The 23,178-nt window shown below is 38.0% G+C and overlaps 2 protein-coding genes across 2 annotated transcripts; both read left to right on the top strand.

Annotated features, from left to right (window-relative positions):
• Positions 1-14,989: 14,989 nt before the first annotated feature.
• Positions 14,990-16,777, top strand: LOC107036228. The gene has a single exon (XM_015254025.1). The coding sequence runs from the start codon at positions 14,990-14,992 to the stop codon at positions 16,775-16,777; it is 1,788 nt and encodes a 595-aa protein (XP_015109511.1).
• A 99-nt stretch (positions 16,778-16,876) lies between these two features.
• LOC107036227 lies at positions 16,877-18,727 on the top strand. Its single transcript, XM_015254024.1, has one exon. The coding sequence runs from the start codon at positions 16,877-16,879 to the stop codon at positions 18,725-18,727; it is 1,851 nt and encodes a 616-aa protein (XP_015109510.1).
• The last annotated feature ends 4,451 nt before the right edge of the window (positions 18,728-23,178 follow it).

The following is a 23,178-nucleotide window of genomic DNA, read 5'->3' as shown; positions in this document are numbered from 1 at the left end:
GAACACTCCCTCCTCCGCTCCTCCTCGCAGCCATGGTCCTGTAATCCAAACCGATCACGTTTTCCCCAGCCGCCCTGATAGCTTCATGCCGTTCAATTAACCAGGATTTCTCCTCTGTGTCTCCTCCCGTTCCCTTCTCTTTCATCTTCCCTGTATGTAGGTGAAGGTATTGGTAGGACTGACGTCTGCTCTGTCATCTCAGGTAGTCATCACCCACAGTGATATCCTCTCACTGTGGCGTCTTGTCCTTAGGCACGAACTACTGGGACGAACTCCTGTGACATACTGAACACGAATGTCTCGCTTTACACGAATAGAAAAGTTGGAGAAAAATTATCTAGAGATTCTCGACAAATTTTACTTTACGAAAGGTAATCGGGGAGCTAAATGTTTTTCAATAGAAAATCCTTTTTTTGTGATACCTAATGTGCGTAAAGCGATTATTTTTCGCACAGCATGCGTAGAGGGAATTGTCGTAAAGTGAATACTCGAAATTTACTTTACGCACGCTCTTGAACTTCATGCACTCGTGCACAAAAACCGTTCCAAACAGTGAACTCGGCAGGTATCACAAAAAATAGGATGTGTTACATGTGCGTGCAAAAAAGTGGAACTTTATGCACTAGTAACACAATATACTATTTTCATACTATTTTCACCTCGGCGTAAAGCGAAATTTTACGCATGCTCCGCGTCCGCAAAATCCCACTTTCCATCAGTTTGACCCTTGGGAGGGTAGCACTCGCCTACACAATTTTATGCACGCGTATCGAAATATACTATGCGCGAGTCGAAATTTTACCGGGTCTCCCAACGTAGTTTCAAGGTCCACTGGTGGGTTTAGGACGTTGAAAATACGTTGTCCAGTGTACAGGCTCAAATGTACCGATTCAACCTACTTTCGACGTAAATACCGTCTCTTTTTCCATTTTTCCAGATTGGACGTTAAAATTAGGTTGAAACTAAACGTAAGCCCAACGTTCCTCTACCGTACATTCTTTCCTTCCTTCCTTCCCCCTACCCCTCTTCACACTACCAGTTCCATTCTAACATCGATTAGTTGATTAAATCTTGCATAAATTAATCGGTGGAAGAATGGCAAAAATATAAATATTATTAACTCGGTGAAACAAAAATGGGAAAAAAAGAAAAACACGGATCGGTCCATTGGTTCTCGAGATATCCCTGCTTGTAGTTCTGCCGTGTTCCCTTTCGGTCACCCACCCTTTTTCTGGTTTTACTCGCTACTGCTCAAGCTCAGTGATTGCAAGATATCCCGGTATGCTTCTGAGCTGTACAGTTGCTTGTGGCGAGTTGTATTTTTTTCGGGTTTATATAAGCAACTAATAAGAAGAAAAATAGGAAAAAACAGAAAGAAAGTAGGCAATAGAGTAATACAGGAAATTAACAGGGAAGGAGCAGGGGCAGGAGATGAGAGGGAATTAGAGTCCACATAGGTCTAAGGCGTCTAAGGGTCGGACCCTTCATATAAAAGTCAGTGAGTGTAAAGATCCGATACCCGAGTGGAAATTGTTTCAGGTCCACCTGAAGCACGATCAGAACTTGATCAGGTTTTTATAAGGTTCGATTGATCAGGTGATTCCTGATGAGAACCTGACCAAGTTCTGATCCAGCAGATCGAATCCGAAAACTACAGGCGGGTTCAGATCAAATTCTGATCAGGTAGACATGATCAGATGATGCCTGATGAGAACCTGACAAAGTTCTGATCCAGCAGATTGGATCCGAAAAACTACAGGCGGGTTCAGATCAAGTTCTGATCAGGTAGACATGATTAGATGATGCCTGATGAGAACCTGACCAAGTTCTGATCCAGCAGATCGAATCCGAAAAACTACAGGCGGGTTCAGATCAAGTTCTGATCAGGTAGACATGATCAGATGATGCCTAATGAGAACTTGACCAAGTTCTGATCCAGCAGATCGGATCCGAAAAACTACAGGCGGATTCAGATCAAGTTCTGATCAGGTAGACATGATCAGATGATGCCTGATGAGAACTTGACTAAGTTTTGATCCAGTAGATCGGATCCGAAAAACTGCAGGATGATTCAGATCTAGTTCTGATCAGGTAGGCACGATCTCACCCTGAGGTCGGCTGCCTGACCCCAATTTGAACAAATTTGGATTTGATGTCTTTGATCGGCATTTGAACGGAGTCAATTGAAGAAAAAATGATCAGATTCTGATCCGGTCCACCTGACATTAATTTTAACAAGTTTTTCGGATAATTTAATTAACTATTATTATACTATTCAAATTAAGTTTTATCAACCATTATCAATAATTATGTTCAATCTTCAAAAAAGATCATTATACTATAATTAAAAGAAATGAATTTAATTTAATTAATCAATTTAATTAACAGCCAGCCATTCTCAAATGTACAGAAGGGAGGGATGATGATGCCGTAAATACGTATTAGAGGAGTATCAAACTTACACGCAAATGATCTTGAGAAAAAAAAACCAAATATCTATTTATTTATTANCAAAAAAGATCATTATACTATAATTAAAATAAATTAATTCAATTTAATGAATTTAATTTAATTAATCAATTTAATTAACAGCCAGCCCTTCTCAAATGTACAGAAGGGAGGGATGATGATGCCGTAAATACGTACTAGAGGAGTATCAAATTTACACACAAATGATCTTGAGAAAAAAAATACCCAATGTCTGTTTATTTATTAGTGTTATTGTTATTATCATTATTATCATTCATTAATGAAATAAATAAAAATTTAATTGAACATATTTTATCTCTGAGAATACACATGCACATCTGCGAGATCAGGAATAATCGTAAATTCAACGAATACTCCGATACAAATCATATAAGCAATGTACAGTTTACTTAATAGTAATGGCGCGATAGCGTAGTGGTTAGGGCATAGGATTAGCAATCAAGGGTTCCCGGTTCAATCCCCAGCATCGGTAAAAAAATAATAAGCTTTATGCCACGCCGTGCAATAAGTCGAGTTTATCGCAGGCTGCGCTTCGCGCAGCGTGCTTCAAGCTCGACTTCTGCACGATGTGGCATAAAATAGTATAGACCACTCGGGCATAAACTTCGTTTTCAACGAATGTGAATACAGACCTCGCCTTCGGCTCGGCCTGTAAACTTCACATTCGTCGAAAACGACATTTGTACCGTTGTACTCTAATGTACTATTTTCAGAGGTAATAATAGTAGAGATTCATTAAGAGAGGCGGCCTACAGTGAAAGAATTGATTTACCTTTTGTTTTGAATTAATTATCATTGATAATTGTTATTGATACTGACAGACAGGTCATCCGGTTTTCATACAGTTGACTTGATCAAGTTCGGATCCATTCGTCCTGATCAAATCCGGATTGGTCAGAGGCGTAACATGTCTGATCAAGACCGGATCCGCCAATTTGATCAATATCTGATCAGTGGTCAGGTCTAACCTGATCCAAACTTGATCAAGACCTGACCGGAATTTCCACTCGGGTAAGTGCAAGAGTTAGTTGAGTCTGAAGAATCACGTGAATCTAAGGGTCAGTTGAACCTAAGGGTCAAAAGAGTACGAAGGGCCAGGCGAATGTAAGGGTCGGTTCAGTAAGGGTCAGATAAGTAAAAGGCTCAGTTGAGTTTAAGGGTCAGTTGTGTTTAAGCGTCAGTTGAGTTTGAGGGTCAGATGGGTCTAAGGGTTATTTGAGTCCAAAGGATCAGGCGAATCTGAGAGTCAGTTGAGTCTAAGGGTCAAACAACTACAAAGGATCAGGCGGATTTAAGGGTCAGTTGAGTGTGAAGGATCACGTAAATCTACGAGTCAGTTGAGCCTAAGGGTCAAAAGAGTACGAAGGGTCAGGCGAATCTAAAGGTCAGATGAGTAAAAGGCTGAGTTGAGTTTAAGGGTCAGTTCAATCTAAAAGTCAGATGACCTTTGGCTCACCTGACCCTCAGAATCGATCCGACCCTCAGACTCATTTGACCCTTATTCTCGTCTTAGACTCATCTGACTCTCACGCCCAACAGGGCCTTCGCACTCATCTGACCCATACACTCAACTGACCCTTACACACAACTGGCCCTTAAATTCAACTGATAGTTGAACTGAACTGAGGTTTTTAATTATCTGACTCTTACAAAACAGACCCTTGGATTCGCCTGACCCTTCGTACTCTTTTGACCCTTAGGCTCAATTCACCTTTCAACTCAACTGACATTCAATCTCAACCGAGGCTTTCACTTATCTGACCCTTAGATTCACGTAATCTTTTGGACTCAACTCACCCTTATACTTATCTGACCCTTATACTCAACTAACCCTTCTGACCCTTGGACACAATTCACCCTTCCAACGCATGATTGTTTGAACTTCGAACTAATGTTATTAATGTACTAACACTAATAATTTAGTAACGTGAGTCTTTAACACGGTAATGAATTTTTTAATTATCGTCAATAATGACTGATACAATCAAATGTGGACGTCGAAACTTACAACGTATGTTAACAGAAAACAAACGTCATTAACGTTGAGAGTACGTTTAATATACGGTGGATATTGAGTGTTTTTCAACGTCCATGGGCCTTCACGCCCTTTACGTTGAGATAAGTTGAAAGTACGGTAAAAATTCGGCGGAGAATTTGAACATCAAAGCAATGTAGGTTCAAAACGTTGAAACTACGTCGGGAGACCCGGTAAAATTTTGACTCGGGTTATGCACTCGTATCGAAACATACTATTGTGGAGGATATTTTACCATTAATTCAGTACAAAAATGACATTTGTGGATGCAAAAATACGGCACTCTGTATAGTAAAATTTATTACACTTGTATACTGTATTTTTTCTGGCAACGATGCGAATGAGATGGGAACGAACGAAAGTGAAAATTTACTGTACAGTGTTTGCTAAATAAATTCTCCTTCGGTACAGGGAGCCTATTCTCGAGTTGAAATCGTGCGTTCGACTTCGGCAGATCGCATGCGACCCATAAGCCCACCATGAGTCGCATACGACTTATCGAATTCGATCGTATGATTTCAATTCGAGAATAGGCTCCCAGAAGTATTCCAAAATATTGAGTAATCACGTACGTTCGGTGGGGTAATTTTTAAAATGGAATTCAGGGAAAAATTGCACAATTTCAGAACTAATTACCCTGACGTTCAATGAATTTTTCGGAGTAAGCGGAAAAAAATTCCCCATTCGTATCGCAGTTTTTTACTCAAAATAGAGTCAAACAGACCCAGAATTGAAGTTTACTTGAATTGTTCGGTATTTTTTTCTAAACACAGAAAAACTTGAACGTAAATTACGTTTAAGAAGTTGTCCCTTACGCTTCCTGAATCGCATTTGACACTTGAAGTTGAAGCAAAAATTATGCACAAAATCGCCGTAAATTACGATTTCGTTGGATATTACTGTTCCATGAACGTAATTTATAGTTTCATTCGTAAATTCATAATTCATCCGTAATTAACGATGAGCTTTCGATCAAATTACGACGATTCTTAGGATAAATAGAGAGAGTCAGAGTGTTAGAGTAAAAAAATAAGGATCAGTATGTAAGATTCAAAAACTGAGGATCAGAAAGTGAGGGTTGGAGAAAAAAAGGTCAGACATTGAAGCTCAAAATTTAAAAAGTGGGGGCAGAAAATAAGACCTTATTTTCTGACGCTCAGATCTCCTCATTATATATAATTGATGAATTTCGATTTGATCGTCAATTAATTGGTAATTAATTGTGTTTAAACGCGTTAATTAATTAGTAATTCTTAATTAAACGCGTTAATTAATTAGTAATTCTTAATTACTAATGAATTAACGCGTTTACACATGATTGAATATGGCCCAGACTAATAATCGATTAGCCCCTCTTTCGTTCACCTTTACATTTAAGAGCCCTCCCTTTCTGGCTCTCGTTACCCGATCCTCATTTTTTCTTCTTATATTCTGACCATCTTTTTTGAACCTGATGTCGTTATAATGAATCATCATTTGAAAGGAAAAAAAGCTGTTTGAAAAGTAGAGCGTAAAACACGTTTCGATTAAGATCGTAATTTGAGATTTCTTAAGCGTGAAATACATTCAAGTAGTGAAAAAGACGCTTTGTTTCGGCGTAATTTACGTTTTTATTGTGACCGTAAAATACGCCTTTTTGAAGCCTCAATTTCAATTTTTATGTCGGGCGCTGGCATTAAGCATAATTTACGTTTAGGTTTTTCTGTGTGAACTTTTTCATTAATTTAATCTAGCAAGATTGATTTCACATGTCTTTTGTTGAAATATTAAAGGACATGTTTTGTAAAAATTTTCCTCAGCTGCAAAAACGGTCATTTTAAATTTGGTCCTCAAACGGTTCATTGTTCAGGCAAGAGTAAACTTACCAAATTATGATGGTGAACTTATGAAACCTTAACACAAAGCAGTGAAAAATTTTATTATAATACGAATGAATTTCTCCCCAAATTCCCCCATGAACTTTCTAAATCAAAACATGGAAATCCACTCAGCTACATTCTATCAAATCCCAATAACACGTCATTGCATGGTAAAGCAAAGTGCTTCTCATATACGCAGAGAATAATCCCTTGTCTCCCTCCCGTAAACTTTAATAAATCCATTTGTGGGGCTTTTCAACAGCTCTTCATATCGCGAGTATATCTCACATACTCTTGCAAATGATGATACGTCCCATTCGCCCACAATATTATGGAAGCCATCTTCGTAGAAATTCCATCAATTATGAATCCATCATCACGCACTAGTATATTTCGATGCAAGTGTTACGGGGTTTTCACGAATGTTAAGTTGGCTGCTCGAGGCGAAGTCAATTATCACGCTAGCTAATAAATCCCTTTGTAGATGTGTCTGAACCAGGGTTGGCGAGTAAAATACTACTGGAAATCTACCTAGTTATCGACAGGTAAAGAAACAAGTAATTTACCGGAGAGGTTTCAGACCTTTTTGGCCGCGGGATCACCCATGTCGAATGTCGAAGGATTGAATAATCATAAAGCGAGCGAAATAATTGTTCTACCGTTTTACCTCGCAACAGTCAAACGTGGCAAGGACCTGTCAAAAATCATGACGCGCAAGAGTCGAACGTTGCCAGAGTCATACTAGCCTGCGAGGATCATATCTCACGAGGTCAAACGTCACTAGGATTATATGACGAGCATTAAATCGTTGCGAGGGTCAATCGAATGGGAACAAATGGGAGACCTCTCCGATTATTTCGCTTGATTTATGAGCGTTCGACCCTTGTGGTTATCCTGCTTTGCTTTCTCGGTTGACTACTGAGGTCTTTTGATTCTTGAGATTATCCTGCATTGAAGGGCTGGTCACTTAGGATATGGCAGAAAGCGAAAGATGTTACGTAGAAGTCAGATGGTCGACTTGTTGGGTATTGGGCGGTTAGCGCCCGACTGAATTCGTATTCGTAATCGGATCAAATATTACAAAGCTAACGCACAACGTGTTGTATACGTGTGAGACGCAGGTGTCTGTGTGCCCCGGTCGACGCTGGTCAACGTGAGCTCTTATGTTAGGATGCCGAACAAGCCGAGCCGAGGATGCCGAGCCGTTACAAAGGTACATTTCTGCACGAGTTGAACGTAGCAGCAGTGATAAAAAATATGTTTCAAAACTTGTAGGGAAATCTTACCCTTCACTTCTTCACGAAGTATAAACATAACTCACCCATGCTTATCTTTTTGTTTCACTCCCAATATCATCAGAAATTTCGCTCAATCAATTTGATGGAACGTCAACCTGTCACGAAGAAGAAATTGTGTGATGGCTAGATTTCATAAATCAACGTGAAAAAAAAAACTTTTACTCTTCAGATTCAGAATTCTCGAGATTTTTCTAGGAATGTACGAGTCTATTTTTAGGTGAGAATCTAGGCACCTTGTTGTCAAGTGCCATATAAATCGCATCAACTGCGCATCGAGATGATACTTTTTTTTTCTTTTTACTGTCTCACACGATTGTCTCATGTGATCGTATTCCAATCACGACATACTGACCAACGACTGAAATTAGAAAACAATGTTAATGCTCGTGGAAAAATCCACTCTAGGCAAGACTATATCACGTGATGTACACCTAGCAACAACCTCATGTCTCTAGCCTATAAAAGGTGGTGCACAAGCCCAGTGCACAGCCCAACAATTAGTTACTCCTGTTGATCTCAGTTTTTCGAAAGGAGTCTGCTCCAAATTTTATTTCAAACGTAAGTCGCAAATAAATAATAAAATAAAATAAAATCCGAAATCTTTAAATCAGCTTGCATCGCCATAGAAGCCTAATTATTAAAATATTCTATTAAAATCCATTAAATAATATAAAATCCTGTAGATTAAAATTGGACTATGTATGGAAGAAGAGAGAAGGAAATAACAAGAACAGAGCGTATTCATTGTAACTGGAGAATAACTTGTTATCATAACTGACCTACAAGCAGTCAACGTACGCACTTAATTAAGAAGATGTAATGAAATGCTAAAAAGACTCTTTAAATCGAATTGGATTAATAAATTGGCAAATAACTGTCTAATTTGAAATTTTGTTGGAATCAGCCTAGTATCCATCTACAGTAATTACCCCCTAACATTTCAGCCTCTGGGGCCAGAATTGAAGGAATTAAATGTTCGGGAAGCCCTTACTCTACCGTGGAGGCGGGGCTAGGAAAGATATAAACAGAGAGAAAGAATTTGCCTGTTTCACTCTCACACGCCGAGAATAATTTTACTGCGCAGTCACGTTGCATAGAGACACGCAGATTTACCCAAACACATTTACGTTGTCGATGGTGGGGGAAGTCAACTTCTCCGACTGAAATGTTAGGGAACCGAAATGTTAGCGAGTAACCACTGTAGTCCTATTTTCAACAAATTAAAATCAGCAGAAGGGATTAGCACACCTGAAGGTCATTCGACTTTGGTCTCGGTCCCTGGAATAATGAGCATATTTTTGCTTTGACACGAAATAGAGACCATCAGTAAGTATTGTGTTTGGACGTAACAATTGATTCAAAATTAAAATTTTCATCAACTTATAGTTCCACTGAAATTTTGAGGAATTTCGTCATTCCAAATATTATGGAAAAATCAATGTAATCTCTAAATTTTAGTTGAATTATTCAATAAAATTGACAGAAATCACGAAAATTCAGGCGCACATATCCTTGAATTTTCAATGAATTGAAAATTCAGTCTAATATGGTCAAAATCGACTTGAATCAGTACATTTTTTTTGGTATAGTGAGCTCGTATATTCGACAACATAACACTTTGCAGAGAAAAATCAAGGGCTTTATCTAGAAAAAAATTTACCGTCAGCTTTGTTTCTTGGCAGTTTTGTGACATCAGATTTAGTAATTTTTTTTCTGACCGAATGTAATCAGTAATTAGCTCGAGGTCGGTGACGTGTAATTTATGCGTAAAATTACGGTAAATTAACCATTCATTTTTCCCTTACATCCCCACTTTTACTACAGTCACTGCATTTTGCTTCGAATTTCTGATAGAAACTCCGGAAAGGAATGTTCATAAAATTATCATTAGCACTGATATTATCAGCACAAAAATTATCTGGCCTCATTCATCGTGAGACTCTTAAATTTGAATTTTTCTCATTCAATGTTTGTTTTTTTTCTAATTTAGTTTTAGTTCACGAAAAAATTTTCTATCAGTTCTAGAAGAAAAGGAAAGAGATTAGGGTGGAAGAGAGCCATTCATTTCTGACCATTATTACTTCAATTTTTTTCCAGTTTTATGTGAGCATGGGAATGAAATTTATTTTATTAAAATTAATATTGTAGTTCATGCATGGCAAACGATTTTCTTCATCACATTTTTTTTGGTCAAATATGGTGAAGCGGCGGGCGGCGGTGTGGATGGAGGCAAAGAAATTGAGATGAAGAACCTTCAATGAGTTTTCCTGTGTGAAAGGCAACGGTTCCTTCTCATTCAATATTCCATATCTGAGTGCGATATGCAGGACTTTGATAAAAAAAAATCACGTTTTATGATGGAAAGGGTGATGGAAAAATTCAGAGGGAACAAGAGTGATATGGAAAATTGAATTTTTTAGGTTTTATTTGGAGAAAACCGCTGAACTACTTCTGTTATTCAGAAAAAAAATTGACTTCAGTTTGTTTATTCATATGATTCAAAAATGAATGTACACAGATAGAGGAAAAACCGCACTATTTTGCTGAAGAATGGTTTTTTGTTGCATCGCGTTAACAATACTCCTCACCTGAGTTACAAAATAAGTTCACTTACTTTATTCTCAAGTTTAGTTGATTTGTTTGGATACAACCGATACTTTAGGTAATTTGAATGGATTGGTCGTTCAAAACTAATTTTTAGTAATTGACAATAAGTCGATTCTTTTAAATTGATATTCGTTTACTTTGGATAGGTGGCAGATTAATTTTTCAATAGATTAAGTTTTCTCAGATAATAGAAAGAATCGAATGATCAGAATCAGATTCATGTAATTTATTAATGAACTTTCAATGTGGATATTTGAAGATAAATTATGCCATTAATAATTGATTGAAATTTAGATAAAATTAATGAATATTCAAGTTTGAAACGCAACACTCTTAATGTAGAAAATTAAATTTTTCCATGTAACTTATTCTATTGAGATATTTTTCATTCAATTTCCTCGGCTCAAATTTTCTGTTTTTTTGTTGGATTTTCTTAATGAAAAGAAAAGAAAAACAGAATGAAAAAAATAATAATGAAGAAAATTGACCTGTATTGAAAAATCTTTGAAAAGTTTCCAATTTCAAAAATTTATGTTCGAATTACTCCGAAACCGCTGAGACGATTTTGCTGGAATTTCAATCCAGTCTTAATCAGACGAAGCTGCATCATTTATGATGACAAAAAGTCAATCTCATCGTTTCTCTGAGAAGAATCACCAAATTTGTTGAAAAAATGTAATTTTTCACACACCTGCACGGAAAGTTCGTACTTTCCTCCCGCTCATCAAAGATCAAAATACGGACGTTCCTTTGCAGGCGTGTTAGAAAATAGCATGTGCACCTCGGGCGGGAAAACATGACTTTCCGCCCTTGATGCACAATATACTATTTTCAACAAAGAGGTGATGTACACTCTTGAAAGTTTTTTCATCACTGAGTCCCGCTAACTGTCACCTATCGTCCTGTTTTGCGGTCGATAGATTAGCAGCCATTGGCTTTGATAAAGAGCTGACTTCAGGTTGCGTTTTAATGCTCCTAGGAGCGTTAACTGCACTGAACTCGTAAAATTTCCGACCTCCCAGTCAGCTGTTTCATATTGCCTCAGTTTTGCATTCCTCCGTCCTGCTCCTTATGCTCGTTCCTTATTCCTTATATTTTTCATTGTGACTGGTTGACGTTTTTGTTAGTGGAGGCTTCGGCGACGAAAATGATTGAATCATAAAACATTATCGATTCAGAAAATTATGAACGGGTGAAGTGAAACGAAGGAAAGATATTGTGTTCTTCAATTTTTTATTAGAATCATTTTTTAAGATTATAATATAGTAAAGTTGCATAATCTTCAATAGAAATGACGCAAAAAACCAATAGAATTATTTTGTAGAATATTCACAGACCTCCAATAGACTTATAGTTTCAATAGAAATTCAGTAGATTTTTTAAATGAAAGTGCTACATTTTTCTCGTGATTTGTATTAACTTGGTAAAATGTACAAATTGTTTTTTTTTTCTTTTTTTTTCTCTGTTGTGAATTCAGTTTTTGATTAGTTGAGGACGGGGGGGGGGTGTAGCGTCTCACCTACAGACGCACACATCTACGCGTTGACCACGGACACAGAGGAAAAGATGACTTTTGTAAAAAAAAAACTCGCCAAGAACGGGTGCGACCGTTGATTTGTTTACAAAAAAACAATCTGAAATCGAGATAAAGCACTCGACTATTGTACTAAGTACAAATTGTTTTTAAAAAACGTTATGAAATCAGAAAATGGCCGCCAAGCACTGATTCGTAAAACTTGCAGATCACACTGTTCGGTCGTACATGTAAATTAATAGTTGAGACGACCATTGAAATACTTTCGTTTCCTAAAAACTTTCTAATTTTTCCCACGAAACAATTTCGGTTTCCACAAGTAACCGAAAGATGCAGTTTAATCTCTTCGAGTTGAGTTTACACACGTACAAGTCATAAAATCCCGAAATTTTGTCTCTGGAAAACCCTTGTCAACTCATAGGCACAAAAAAAATTATTTTTCTCTCTAATTGTTACTGTCCAGACACCTTTGGTCGCCAGACGAAAATCGTAAATTTAACTCCGAGCGTCCGTCCGCACCTTTTTTGTCTCTCCGGATTTTTTTTTTGTCTCTTCGGGCCTCACCCACGCGCTCAACGTACCTTTCGCCAGCGTTGCTGAGTCCCAAATATTTTCACGCCTTCAAATAGTTTTCCACCAATAAGAAAATTTCTCGACCCTCTCTCTACAAGGGAACAACCCTCTTTACCCTCACTCTACATTGTACATGAAGAGGAGAACATAGGAAATATTTTAAGTTAGTACCAACGAAGATTCCAAAGAGAAAACATCGAGACACAACACTCAGTTCTGATCTCGTATTTAAAACCAAATATCCGATCTAATATAAAGTTATTTTAAAAGTGCAATAGTCATTGTTATAGACTCTAGTTTCGTGAATTATCTTGTGAATTAATTTATCAACATTTTTCTTTATCAATAGACTCTGTTTTTGTGAACTCCTTTGTGAAATATTTTATCAACATTTTCATTATCAATTATATCGTGAGTTTATGTGAATTGTGGCTAATTATTGCAATCCCGTTCCTTAGACTTTTAATTCTGTTGCTTTCGGGTCACTCGTCGTCAGCAGCCGTACCGGAGACCAGATTGACGTACCAAGGAGTATACCTGGGCCTTACAACCCCAGGGAAGGTTGACATTAAAAATTATTCAGCTATCGCGTCAATTACCCCGTACATTTTATGGTCCTTCGAGCCGGATTTTTGGTGAATTAAATCAGCAGATTTAATCCTGTGGAATTCTTCTAGTAACTCAATTAATAAAGTGAAAGAAAACAGTGAAAAAAGAGACTTTGACATCACTAGAGTGGACATAAGACAGTGCGTTCGAAGTGTTACTTTCGTGAACTCTAATTCATTGTATACTTTCGTCGAACATTGCAATTAAGCACTTAATAAAATCACAGTTCGTGTCTTCGTCAAGTGCGTTCGAAGTTAACATTAGTGAATTGTCATTTTTACATCAACTCACGAATGCGTGTTCTGAAGACATGTGTCTATAACTACGTGAGGAGCAAAGCCGCAGTCACGGACTACTGGGGAGCTGAGATAGCCACGTCGCATCCACCTACCTTCGAGAATCCAGAGACAACTCAACGGTAAGCTCACTATATTTCTGAATCGTCAGACCTCATATCCCTTAATTTTTCCCTAAATTCCTTCACATCTCGATTACAATGGTTGAATTAACTGATGCTCAAAGAGCCAGACGTGCCTGCCTCATCCAAGCTCGCGGTCAACTCAAAGCCAGAATCACCAGATTAACAAAACACTTAAGATCGGCGGGACTTTTCACGAGTAACGACACGATCAATCGAAATCTTCCAAAAATCGATGAAGGCATAGCTAGCCTGGCAAACATGGAACAGGAACTTTCAACATTGGAACCTGACGGAAATCACAGTGAAGAATCGGAAAATATTATGTTTGAATATGATGATATGCAGGTACTTATCAGAAAATTCAGAGACCCCCACCGCGAAGCAATTATTGCAAATCAAGCTCCCTTACGAGAACACTCTTGCTCTTCTGTATCGCGCACCACAGATTACCTCTCCTCAATGCCAAAGGCGGAGGTCAAAAAATTCGATGGTAGACTTGAGAATTATCGCCCCTATCGAGACTGGTGTCTAAAATTTATCCACGAGCATGAGGGCCTATCAGATTCCCAACGACTCGATTTTCTCACGAGAATTCTAACTGGTGAGCCTCATACAATGATCGATGCCTTTAAAACGACTGATGAGAATTATGCTGTTGCATGGGAGTTACTCGAGTCCACGTATAACGTCGAGTACATTTTAATTTTTCGTCACTGTGATCTCCTTCACGACACCCCAGCGATGAAGAATAGCTCCCCTGAAGAAATTCGCAAGTTGGTCAACAACATCCAGACGCACATTCTCGCCATGAAGGCACTTGGGGAACCTGTTGAAAATTGGACTACCCTCATTTCTCACATCATCATGCGAAGGATGGACAAGGACACCGAGAGAGAATGGAATAGGTCAAAACGGTAATAAAATCCCTAATTATGAAGACCTCCTCAAATTCCTCCGAGATCAAGCCATCCATCTCACTTCTTCTAGAATCTCCAGAGGAAACCAGAACTCTATCTCCAATGGTTCTCAAAATAAACCCAAAAAAGGAAACCATGGTAACAAAGTTCAAACACTGCTCACTGAGACAGAGGTAAAAAATTGCCCAAAATGCAATGAGCAACACGCATTGGAAACTTGTGAAAAATTCCTTGCCTTAAGTGTTCCAGCTCGAATCAATGCAACCCGTGAAGCCAAATTATGCCTCAATTGTTTCCGTGGTAATCACAGAACTCGCTTCTGTAAAGCAAACCGTTGCTCAATCTGCAGAAACTACACAACGCCCTAGTTCACTTGCAGGGCGATGATTTGAAGAAGTTCCAGGCCTCACTGGCATGACTAGTGTTGCCAGTTGCCTCGGACGTACCTGCGGCGACCGTTCTCGTCGCCTCTCTTCCAAACAGGGATGCTATTGTCACTGCAGTCGTAAGTGTGTTGAATGCTGCCAAGAAGTCTATCCGTTGCCGTGCCATATTGGATACTGGTTCGAGCTCGAACGTTATGACAGAGAGTTTGGCAAAAAGGTTGAAATTGCCCCTTGAAAAACTCGAGCTGTCAATCGAAACAATGACCAACTCTAATTCTTCAACAAATCACGTGGTCACAGCAACGGTGAATTCACGATTGAATGGATACGCCAGGACACTCAACTTTTTAACCGTTCCAAAAATTGGCAATTTATTTCCCATGCAGCTAATCAATCGGAACAATCTCAACATTCCGAAACATTTGCAGTTGGCAGATCCAGCCTTCGATCAACCCGCACCTGTTGACATCCTCTTAAGTGTTGGTACGACACTGGCCTCCATTTGTCAAGGTCAGATTCAACTGAATGACCCCGGTGATCCAGACATGATTCTTCAAGAGACCCGTTTTGGTTGGATCATTGGAGGAAGCGCGCTGTCAATGAAACCACCCTCCAGAAAACACCCAGTCCAATCTTACACTATTTCTGTTGAGACTGAATTAAAAAATTTCTGGACAATGGATGACATCAACACCTCAATGCATTTATCGAAGGAAGAACAAGCCTGTGAAGATCATTTTAAAAAGCACACCACTCGTGATGCAATGGGGAGATATGTAGTCGCTCTACCATTTAATGGAAAAGAAACTCAATTGAGAAATTCTCGTGAAATTGCAAAGAAACGTTTTAAATCTTTGACAAAGAAATTTCAACGCAACCCAGAGTTGGAGAAACAATACTCTGCAGGCATGCAAGAATACACCGACCTGGGCCACATGTCAGAAGCACCAAAGAATACCCAAGAAGAGAAAGGTTTCTACCTGCCTCATGACGCCGTCATGAAGGAAACGAGCCTCACTACAAAGATACGAGTCGTATTCGATGGATCAGCCAAAGGGGAGAATTTTTTATCCCTCAATGACACACTCATGGTTGGGCCCACAATACAAGAAGACATTTTTTCTCTGCTCACTCGCTTTCGCACGCATCAGTATGTAATCACCGCTGATATTGAGAAAATGTATCGGCAATTCTGGATTCGTGAAGAGGATCGACCGTACAAACTGATTTGGTGGAAGGATAAAGATGGAAATGAGAAAGTTTTTCATTTAAATACAGTCACCTTTGGTCTTTCCGCAGCTCCATACTTAGCCATCCGTTGTGTTCATCAATTGGCCGATGATGAAAGTCACGAATTTCCACACGCTTCGAAAATTCTCAAACGCGATTCATACGTTGATGATTTACTCTCAGGGGCTGACACTTTCGAGGAGGCACTGCAGCTGCGAGATGACATCACCGCCTTACTCCAGAAGGGACAATTAAATTTACGACAATGGGCGTCAAATGATCTACGTCTTCTACAGGGTTTACCAGAAGAGAGCGTAAATTTAAAATTGAATATGTCCCAAGACTCAACCATCAAAACATTGGGCCTTCACTGGGATTCATCGCGTGATGCCATTGTCTATACCATCAAACCAATTCCACTCACTGGAAAAATCACGAAACGAACGATGCTAGCAGAAGTTTCTAAAATTTTCGATCCTCTTGGATTCCTTGGTCCTGTTATCGTCAAGGGGAGGATGATTTTGCATCGTTTGTGGATTGAAAAATTGGGTTGGGACGACGCCATTCCTCTCAGCATTCTCACGGAGTGGAGAAATTACGCCAATCAACTGACTGAATTAAATGATTTAGCCTTCGATCGGAAAGTGATCATTTCTGAAGCTAGGGAAATTCAAATGCATGGATTTTGCGACGCTAGCCAGAAGGGGTATGGAGCGTGCATTTATTTACGCTCAACTGATGTTCATGGAACCACGCTAACACAACTCCTCTGCGCCAAGTATCGCGTCGCGCCCATCAGTCCCCCTACGCTACCATGATTGGAGTTATGCTCAGCATTGTTGTTAGCTGATCTTTACATTGCGGCCAAGCAGGCTATCACACACGAGATTCATCGAGTCACATTCTGGTCCGACTCAATGATAGCCTTGCATTGGATCAAAACACCTCCAAATAAATTATTAGTCTTCGTGGCTAATCGTGTGACTAGCATCCAGGAAAAAACGAGTGATGCGGAATGGCGACATGTTCGCACTAAAGATAATCCTGCGGATCATATCTCCAGAGGTTTATTCCCCAACGAATTCACTGAAGATCTCAACTGGAAACATGGACCCTCGTGGCTCTCCGACGAGGAAAACACCTGGCCAGTCAGTGAGCTCATCATTCCAGCTGAAATTCCTGAGATGCGCAAAACGCAATGCCTGCTATCGGATCCAATGAACGCAGAAGAGATTGGAGCTACACCCGTCACCAGAGAACATCCAGAAATGGAGAACGACGAGTACAGAACGACTTCTGTACCCTACATTTTACGGTACTCATCGATAGGGCGCCTCAGACGATTATTTGCTCTCGGTTTACGTTTCAAAAATAAATTGAAAGGCCCAATCTCAGCGTCAGAATTGATTCAGGCAAATGATCGAATTATCAAAATCGTTCAAGAATCAGAATTTTCGACAGAAATTAAAATTTTGAGAAAAGGTGAACAATTGCCACGCAATCACAAGTGGAACAAATTTCGCCTATTTCTTGATGAAAACGGTTTGTTACGTGTCGCTGGGCGTTTAAAAAACGCTCACATTCCCTACGATCAGAAACATCCCTTATTCCTTCCAAAAGGTCATCATGTTACCAATCTACTTATCAGAAATGAACACATCACGAATCATCACTCTGGAGCTCAAACAACTCTCTATGCTCTTCGGAGAAAGTATTGGCTAGTCGATGGACATCATCAAGTACGCAAAATCATTCAAAACTGCACAGTTTGCGTCAAGGCCAATCCACCGAAGAGTGAATATGTAATGAGCAATCTCCCGAGATCTAGAGTGACAGAAGCAAAACCCTTCAGTAATGTTGGAGTTGATTATTGCGGTCCCTTTTTTATAAAAGAGAAAAAATTCCGCAACAGAAATCGCGTCAAGGTATGGGTCGCAGTCTTCGTGTTCCTAGTGGTCAAGGCTGTTCATCTAGAGGTAGTAACTGATCTGACCACCGAGGGTTTTATTGCAGCCCTCAAACGCTTCATCGCTCGACGAGGAAAACCCATCCACATGCACTCGGACAATGGCACAAATTTCATCGGAGCCAACAATGAGATCAAGGAGTTGTATTCTTTCTTACAATCCAAGAAACACAACGACGAAATTCATCGCCATCTCGCCGGTCAAGGAATCACCTGGCACTTTATTCCCCCTTTATCACCCCACTTCGGAGGACTCTGGGAAGCCGGTGTGAAATCCTTTAAACACCATTTAAAACGTATTTGCAATGATTTAGTCACCTTGGAACAATTTAACACTCTTGTGATCGAGATCGAGGCCATTTTAAACTCCCGTCCTCTCACTCCTATATCCTCTGATCCTAACGATTTAATTGTTCTCACTCCTGGTCATTTCCTCACTGGCGATTCATTAATGAGCTTGCCAGAACCAGATTTCAGCGAGACTCCTGACAATCGACTGTCATGTTGGGAATTGATCCAGAAGAAGCAACAAGAATTTAGGAGGAGATGGTATAAGGAATACCTGAATGAGCAGAATCAGAGGCACAAATGGAACCAAGGCATCCACGATATTGGAGAGGGTACGGTAGTTATCTTGAGAGAAGACAACTTACCACCCCGACAGTGGTCCTTGGGTCGTGTCATCCAGGCTTATCCAGGCAGTGATGGTGTAGTTCGAGTGGTAAAAGTGAAAACCGCCAAGGGTGAATTTGAAAGAAACATTCGTAGACTTTCCCCCCTACTCCATGATCAAAAGAAATGAAGACAATGCTAAAGACATTTAGTGATTCATAGATATTGATTTTCATGTCACGTCTCTTTTTAACGTAAATTTTCTTTTTTTGTTTTTAATTTTAGAAATATTTACTATTTTTAACACATCTGATTGTATTATAACACTTTTCATTTTAATTCCAAATCGCGTATAACATAAGATCAATTTACAAAAATTTATCGGTTAAATATAATCATAATATATTAACATCGTTTTTAGTGTGGATGGAAACGAGATTTAAAATTGTTTTAATCGATTGAGAAGTAATCTCTCAAATGGGGAGCGTGTTCGGTCGTACATGTAAATTAATAGTTAAGACGACCATTGAAATACTTTCGTTTCCTAAAAACTTTCCATTTTTTCCCACGAAACAATTTCGGTTTCCCCAAGTAACCGAAAGATGCAGTTTAATCTCTTCGAGTTGAGTTTACACACGTACAAGTCATAAAATCCCGAAATTTTGTCTCTGGAAAACCCTTGTCAACTCATAGGCACAAAAAAAATTATTTTTCTCTCTAATTGTTACTGTCCAGACACCTTGGGTCGCCAGACGCAAATCGTAAATTTAACTCCGAGCGTCCGTCCGGACCTTTTTTTTGTCTCTCCGGATTTTTTTTTTGTCTCTTCGGGCCTCACCCACGCGCTCAACGTACCTGTCACCAGCGTTGCTGAGTCCCAAATATTTTCACGCCTTCAAATAGTTTTCCACCAATAAGAAAATTTCTCTACCCTCTCTCTACAAGGGAACAACCCTCTTTACCCTCACTCTACATTGTACATGAAGAGGAGAACATAGGAAATATTTTAAGTTAGTACCAACGAAGATTCCAAAGAGAAAACATCGAGACACAACATTCAGTTCTGATCTCGTATTTAAAGCCAAATATCCGATCTAATATAAAGTTATTTTAAAAGTGTCAATAAAAGACAATAGTCATTGTTATAGACTCTAGTTTCGTGAATTATCTTGTGAATTAATTTATCAACATTTTTCTTTATCAATAGACTCTGTTTTTGTGAACTCCTTTGTGAAATATTTTATCAACATTTTTATTATCAATTATATCGTGAGTTTAAGTGAATTGTGGCTAATTATTGCAATCCCGTTCCTTAGACTTTTAATTCTGTTGCTTTCGGGTCACTCGTCGTCAGCAGCCGTACCGGAGACCAGATTGACGTACCAAGGAGTATACCTGGGCCTTACAACCCCAGGGANACCAGATTGACGTACCAAGGAGTATAGCTGGGACTTACAACCCCAGGGAAGGGTTGACATTAAAAATTATTCAGCTATCGCGTCAATTACCCCGTACACAGACAATCCACTCAAAAAAAAACTATCCTAAAGATGATCATCAAGTTTGAAAAATCGAGTTGACAAAAATTTGAAGTCAAAGGAGCGGGCGTATGGCATCACAAAAATCGGGGCAATACAAAAATCATAATGAAATTGAGAAAATCGAGTCAAGAAAAATCGCAGCAATACAAAAAAAATCAAAATAAAAAAATCGAGTTAATAAAAATTTGAAATCAACGAACTTGGCGTGCGACAACACAAAAATCGCGCTAAGTTCGTTGACTTCAAATTTTTATTAACTCGATTTTTTTATTTTGATTTTTTTTGTATTGCTGCGATTTTTCTTGACTCGATTTTCTCAATTTCATTATGATTTTTGTATTGCCCCGATTTTTGTGATGCCATACGCCCGCTCCTTTGACTTCAAATTTTTGTCAACTCGATTTTTCAAACTTGATGATCATCTTTAGGATAGTTTTTTTTTGAGTGGATTGTCTGATCTGCAAGTTTTACGAATCAGTGCTTGGCGGCCATTTTCTGATTTCATAACTTTTTAAAAAAATAATTTGTACTTAGTACAATACCTTTATCTCGATTTCAGATTGTTTTTTTGTAAACAAATCAACGGTCGCACCCGTTCTTGGCGAGTTTTTTTTTTACAAAAGACTTTGTTTTTTTCGGGAGATTTCACATATTTTTGTAAAGCCGTGACAGTTTCTTCTGTATTGTTATCGGACAATAAAGTCAGTGATGAATATCGAAATTTACCATTTATTTTGGTTTTCTATGACTCGATAGTAGTTGAATCATTCCGGAAATACTTGGGATTTAAGAGAGAATTTCGAGAATTTTTTTTTCGAATTCCTTTTTTATTCTTTGATTATTTTTCGTGAGAAGAAGGGAAAATTAGCAAGTGTAGGATTTTTTAAATGTTTTGACTCTTTGTTTATCATTTTTTATATGCAATTCTCTCGGAATTGAGGGATTCTAGGGGAAGTTTGAAAAATTCGATGATTTTTTTTTTCAATTTTATGGATTTTCTTAAAGAGATTTTTTCTCTAATTTCCTCCTTATTTTTCTAATATTCGTTTCCGACATGATTGGAACATTAACAAGTATAGGATTTTTTTCAATGATGCGACTCTTGGTTCATGTTTTTTTAATGTGCAATCATTTGGAAAAGGAATTCCATGGGAAGTTTGAAAAATTTGATAATTTTTCTTTTTCAATTTTATAGACATCCTTATGAAAGAAATATCGTCTGATGAAATATTGACATTCAGTCTTGAAAACACTTATTGCAGAGATTTTTGAGAATTTATGTTTAAAGAACTTTTTGATTTTAAGAATTAATAAAAACGTTAGATTTGAATTATTTTGATTTGATACTTCACTTCNCAGGAAATTCAGAGTGTTTCTGGAAAATTCGAGGGAATGCAAGGAGTTTCTAGAAATTTTTTGTAGAGGATTTAATTTTCAACATAAGTATATTTTCAATTACAATTACCGTTAGGAGTATTCATTATTAATTGGATGAAGAAACTTGTAAATTTCTTGAATAAAATTTCTTTTGACTTTTTCTCTCAAAATTACTCGTTTCCGAGATAAATAAAAAATTAACAAATGCTAGTTTTTTTTATTTCTNTTAACTTTTTCGATGTTCAAAAGAAAATAGTCGCAATAGTCTTGGCAGAAATGAATGAACAAATTTTTCCTTATACACGGGCGCTTATGGGATTTATATCCAAATTGATAATTCGCCTACTAGAAGACTCTAGAAATAGAAATAAAAATAGATGGTAATGTGTAAAACTATTCTGAATCCAATGGCCAGAAAAAAATGTGGTGTACTGGGGCAAACACAGGAAATATTTGAATGATTTTATCCCACATAAGCGCATGTTAGCGTATGCATTTGGTGCATATTCTCTACTTCATTTCTAAATAATGAACATGGATTGGTGGATTGAAATTTGTATCGAAGTAAAGGGAATATCTTCATCTCTAAGTTAAAAAAAAATCAAAATTTTCTTGAATACTTGCGGTGTTGGATGAACATTCTTAAGAAAAAAAAATTTTGACGTGGGCACGTCTTTCATTTCATGACGGGGGGTCATTTTCGGAACTACTCAGGACGGCCACCGCCATCTATCAGAATGCTAGAAAATTCCAGAGTTTTCTAGCAAATTCGAGAGAATGCAAGGATTTTCTAGAAATTTCGAGAGAATTCAGGAGTTTCTCGAAAATTCGAGGGAATGCAAGGAATTTCTAGAAATTTCTAAAAAATTCGGGGAATTTCTAGAGATTTCGAGGAAATTCAGGGAGTTTCTAGAAAATTCGAGGGAATGCAAGGAGTTTCTAGAAATTTCGAGGAAATTCAGAGTTTCTCTAAATTTTGAAGAAATTCAGAGAGTTTCTAGAAAACTCGAGAAAATTCAAGGAGTTTCGAGAAATTGCGAGGAAATTCAGGGAGTTTCTCTAAATTTCGAAGAAATTCAGGGAGTTTCTAGAAATTCCGAGGGAATTCAGGGAGTTTTTCGGAATTTCAAGGAAATTCAGAGAGGTTCTAGAAATTTTCAGGAAATTCAGAGTGTTTCTGGAAAATTCGAGGGAATGCAAGGAGTTTCTAGAAATTTTTTGTAGAGGATTTAATTTTCAACATAAGTATATTTTCAATTACAATTACCGTTAGGAGTATTCATTATTAATTGGATGAAGAAACTTGTAAATTTCTTGAATAAAATTTCTTTTGACTTTTTCTCTCAAAATTACTCGTTTCCGAGATAAATAAAAAATTAACAAATGCTAGTTTTTTTTATTTCTTTCTGACTCATCACTTCTGATTCATTAATCCACAAAAAATTACTGCCAAGTGGAAGGTGAAACTCAGAAATACGAATAAAAAAATCGAATAGAAGATAATAATTATGATAATAATAATCAAGTCGATAAAAATTCCGAGTCAACCCACTTACATGATTCGTCGTCACTCGAATCACATACCAAGTGGGTTGACTCAGAATTTTTATCGACTTGATTTTGTTATTAGTTCTTGCCGTTCTTGGCGATAGTTTTTTACGAAAAATTTTTTTTTTACTAGACGATTTCATACATTTTTGTAAATATACCCTTTCGATTTTTC

The sequence above is a fragment of the Diachasma alloeum genome, unplaced genomic scaffold (assembly GCF_001412515.2).
Source record: "Diachasma alloeum isolate Michigan unplaced genomic scaffold, Dall2.0 Dall_scaffold_00207, whole genome shotgun sequence".
Lineage (NCBI taxonomy): Eukaryota > Metazoa > Arthropoda > Insecta > Hymenoptera > Braconidae > Diachasma > Diachasma alloeum.
This window is presented reverse-complemented; position numbering and strand designations above follow the sequence as displayed.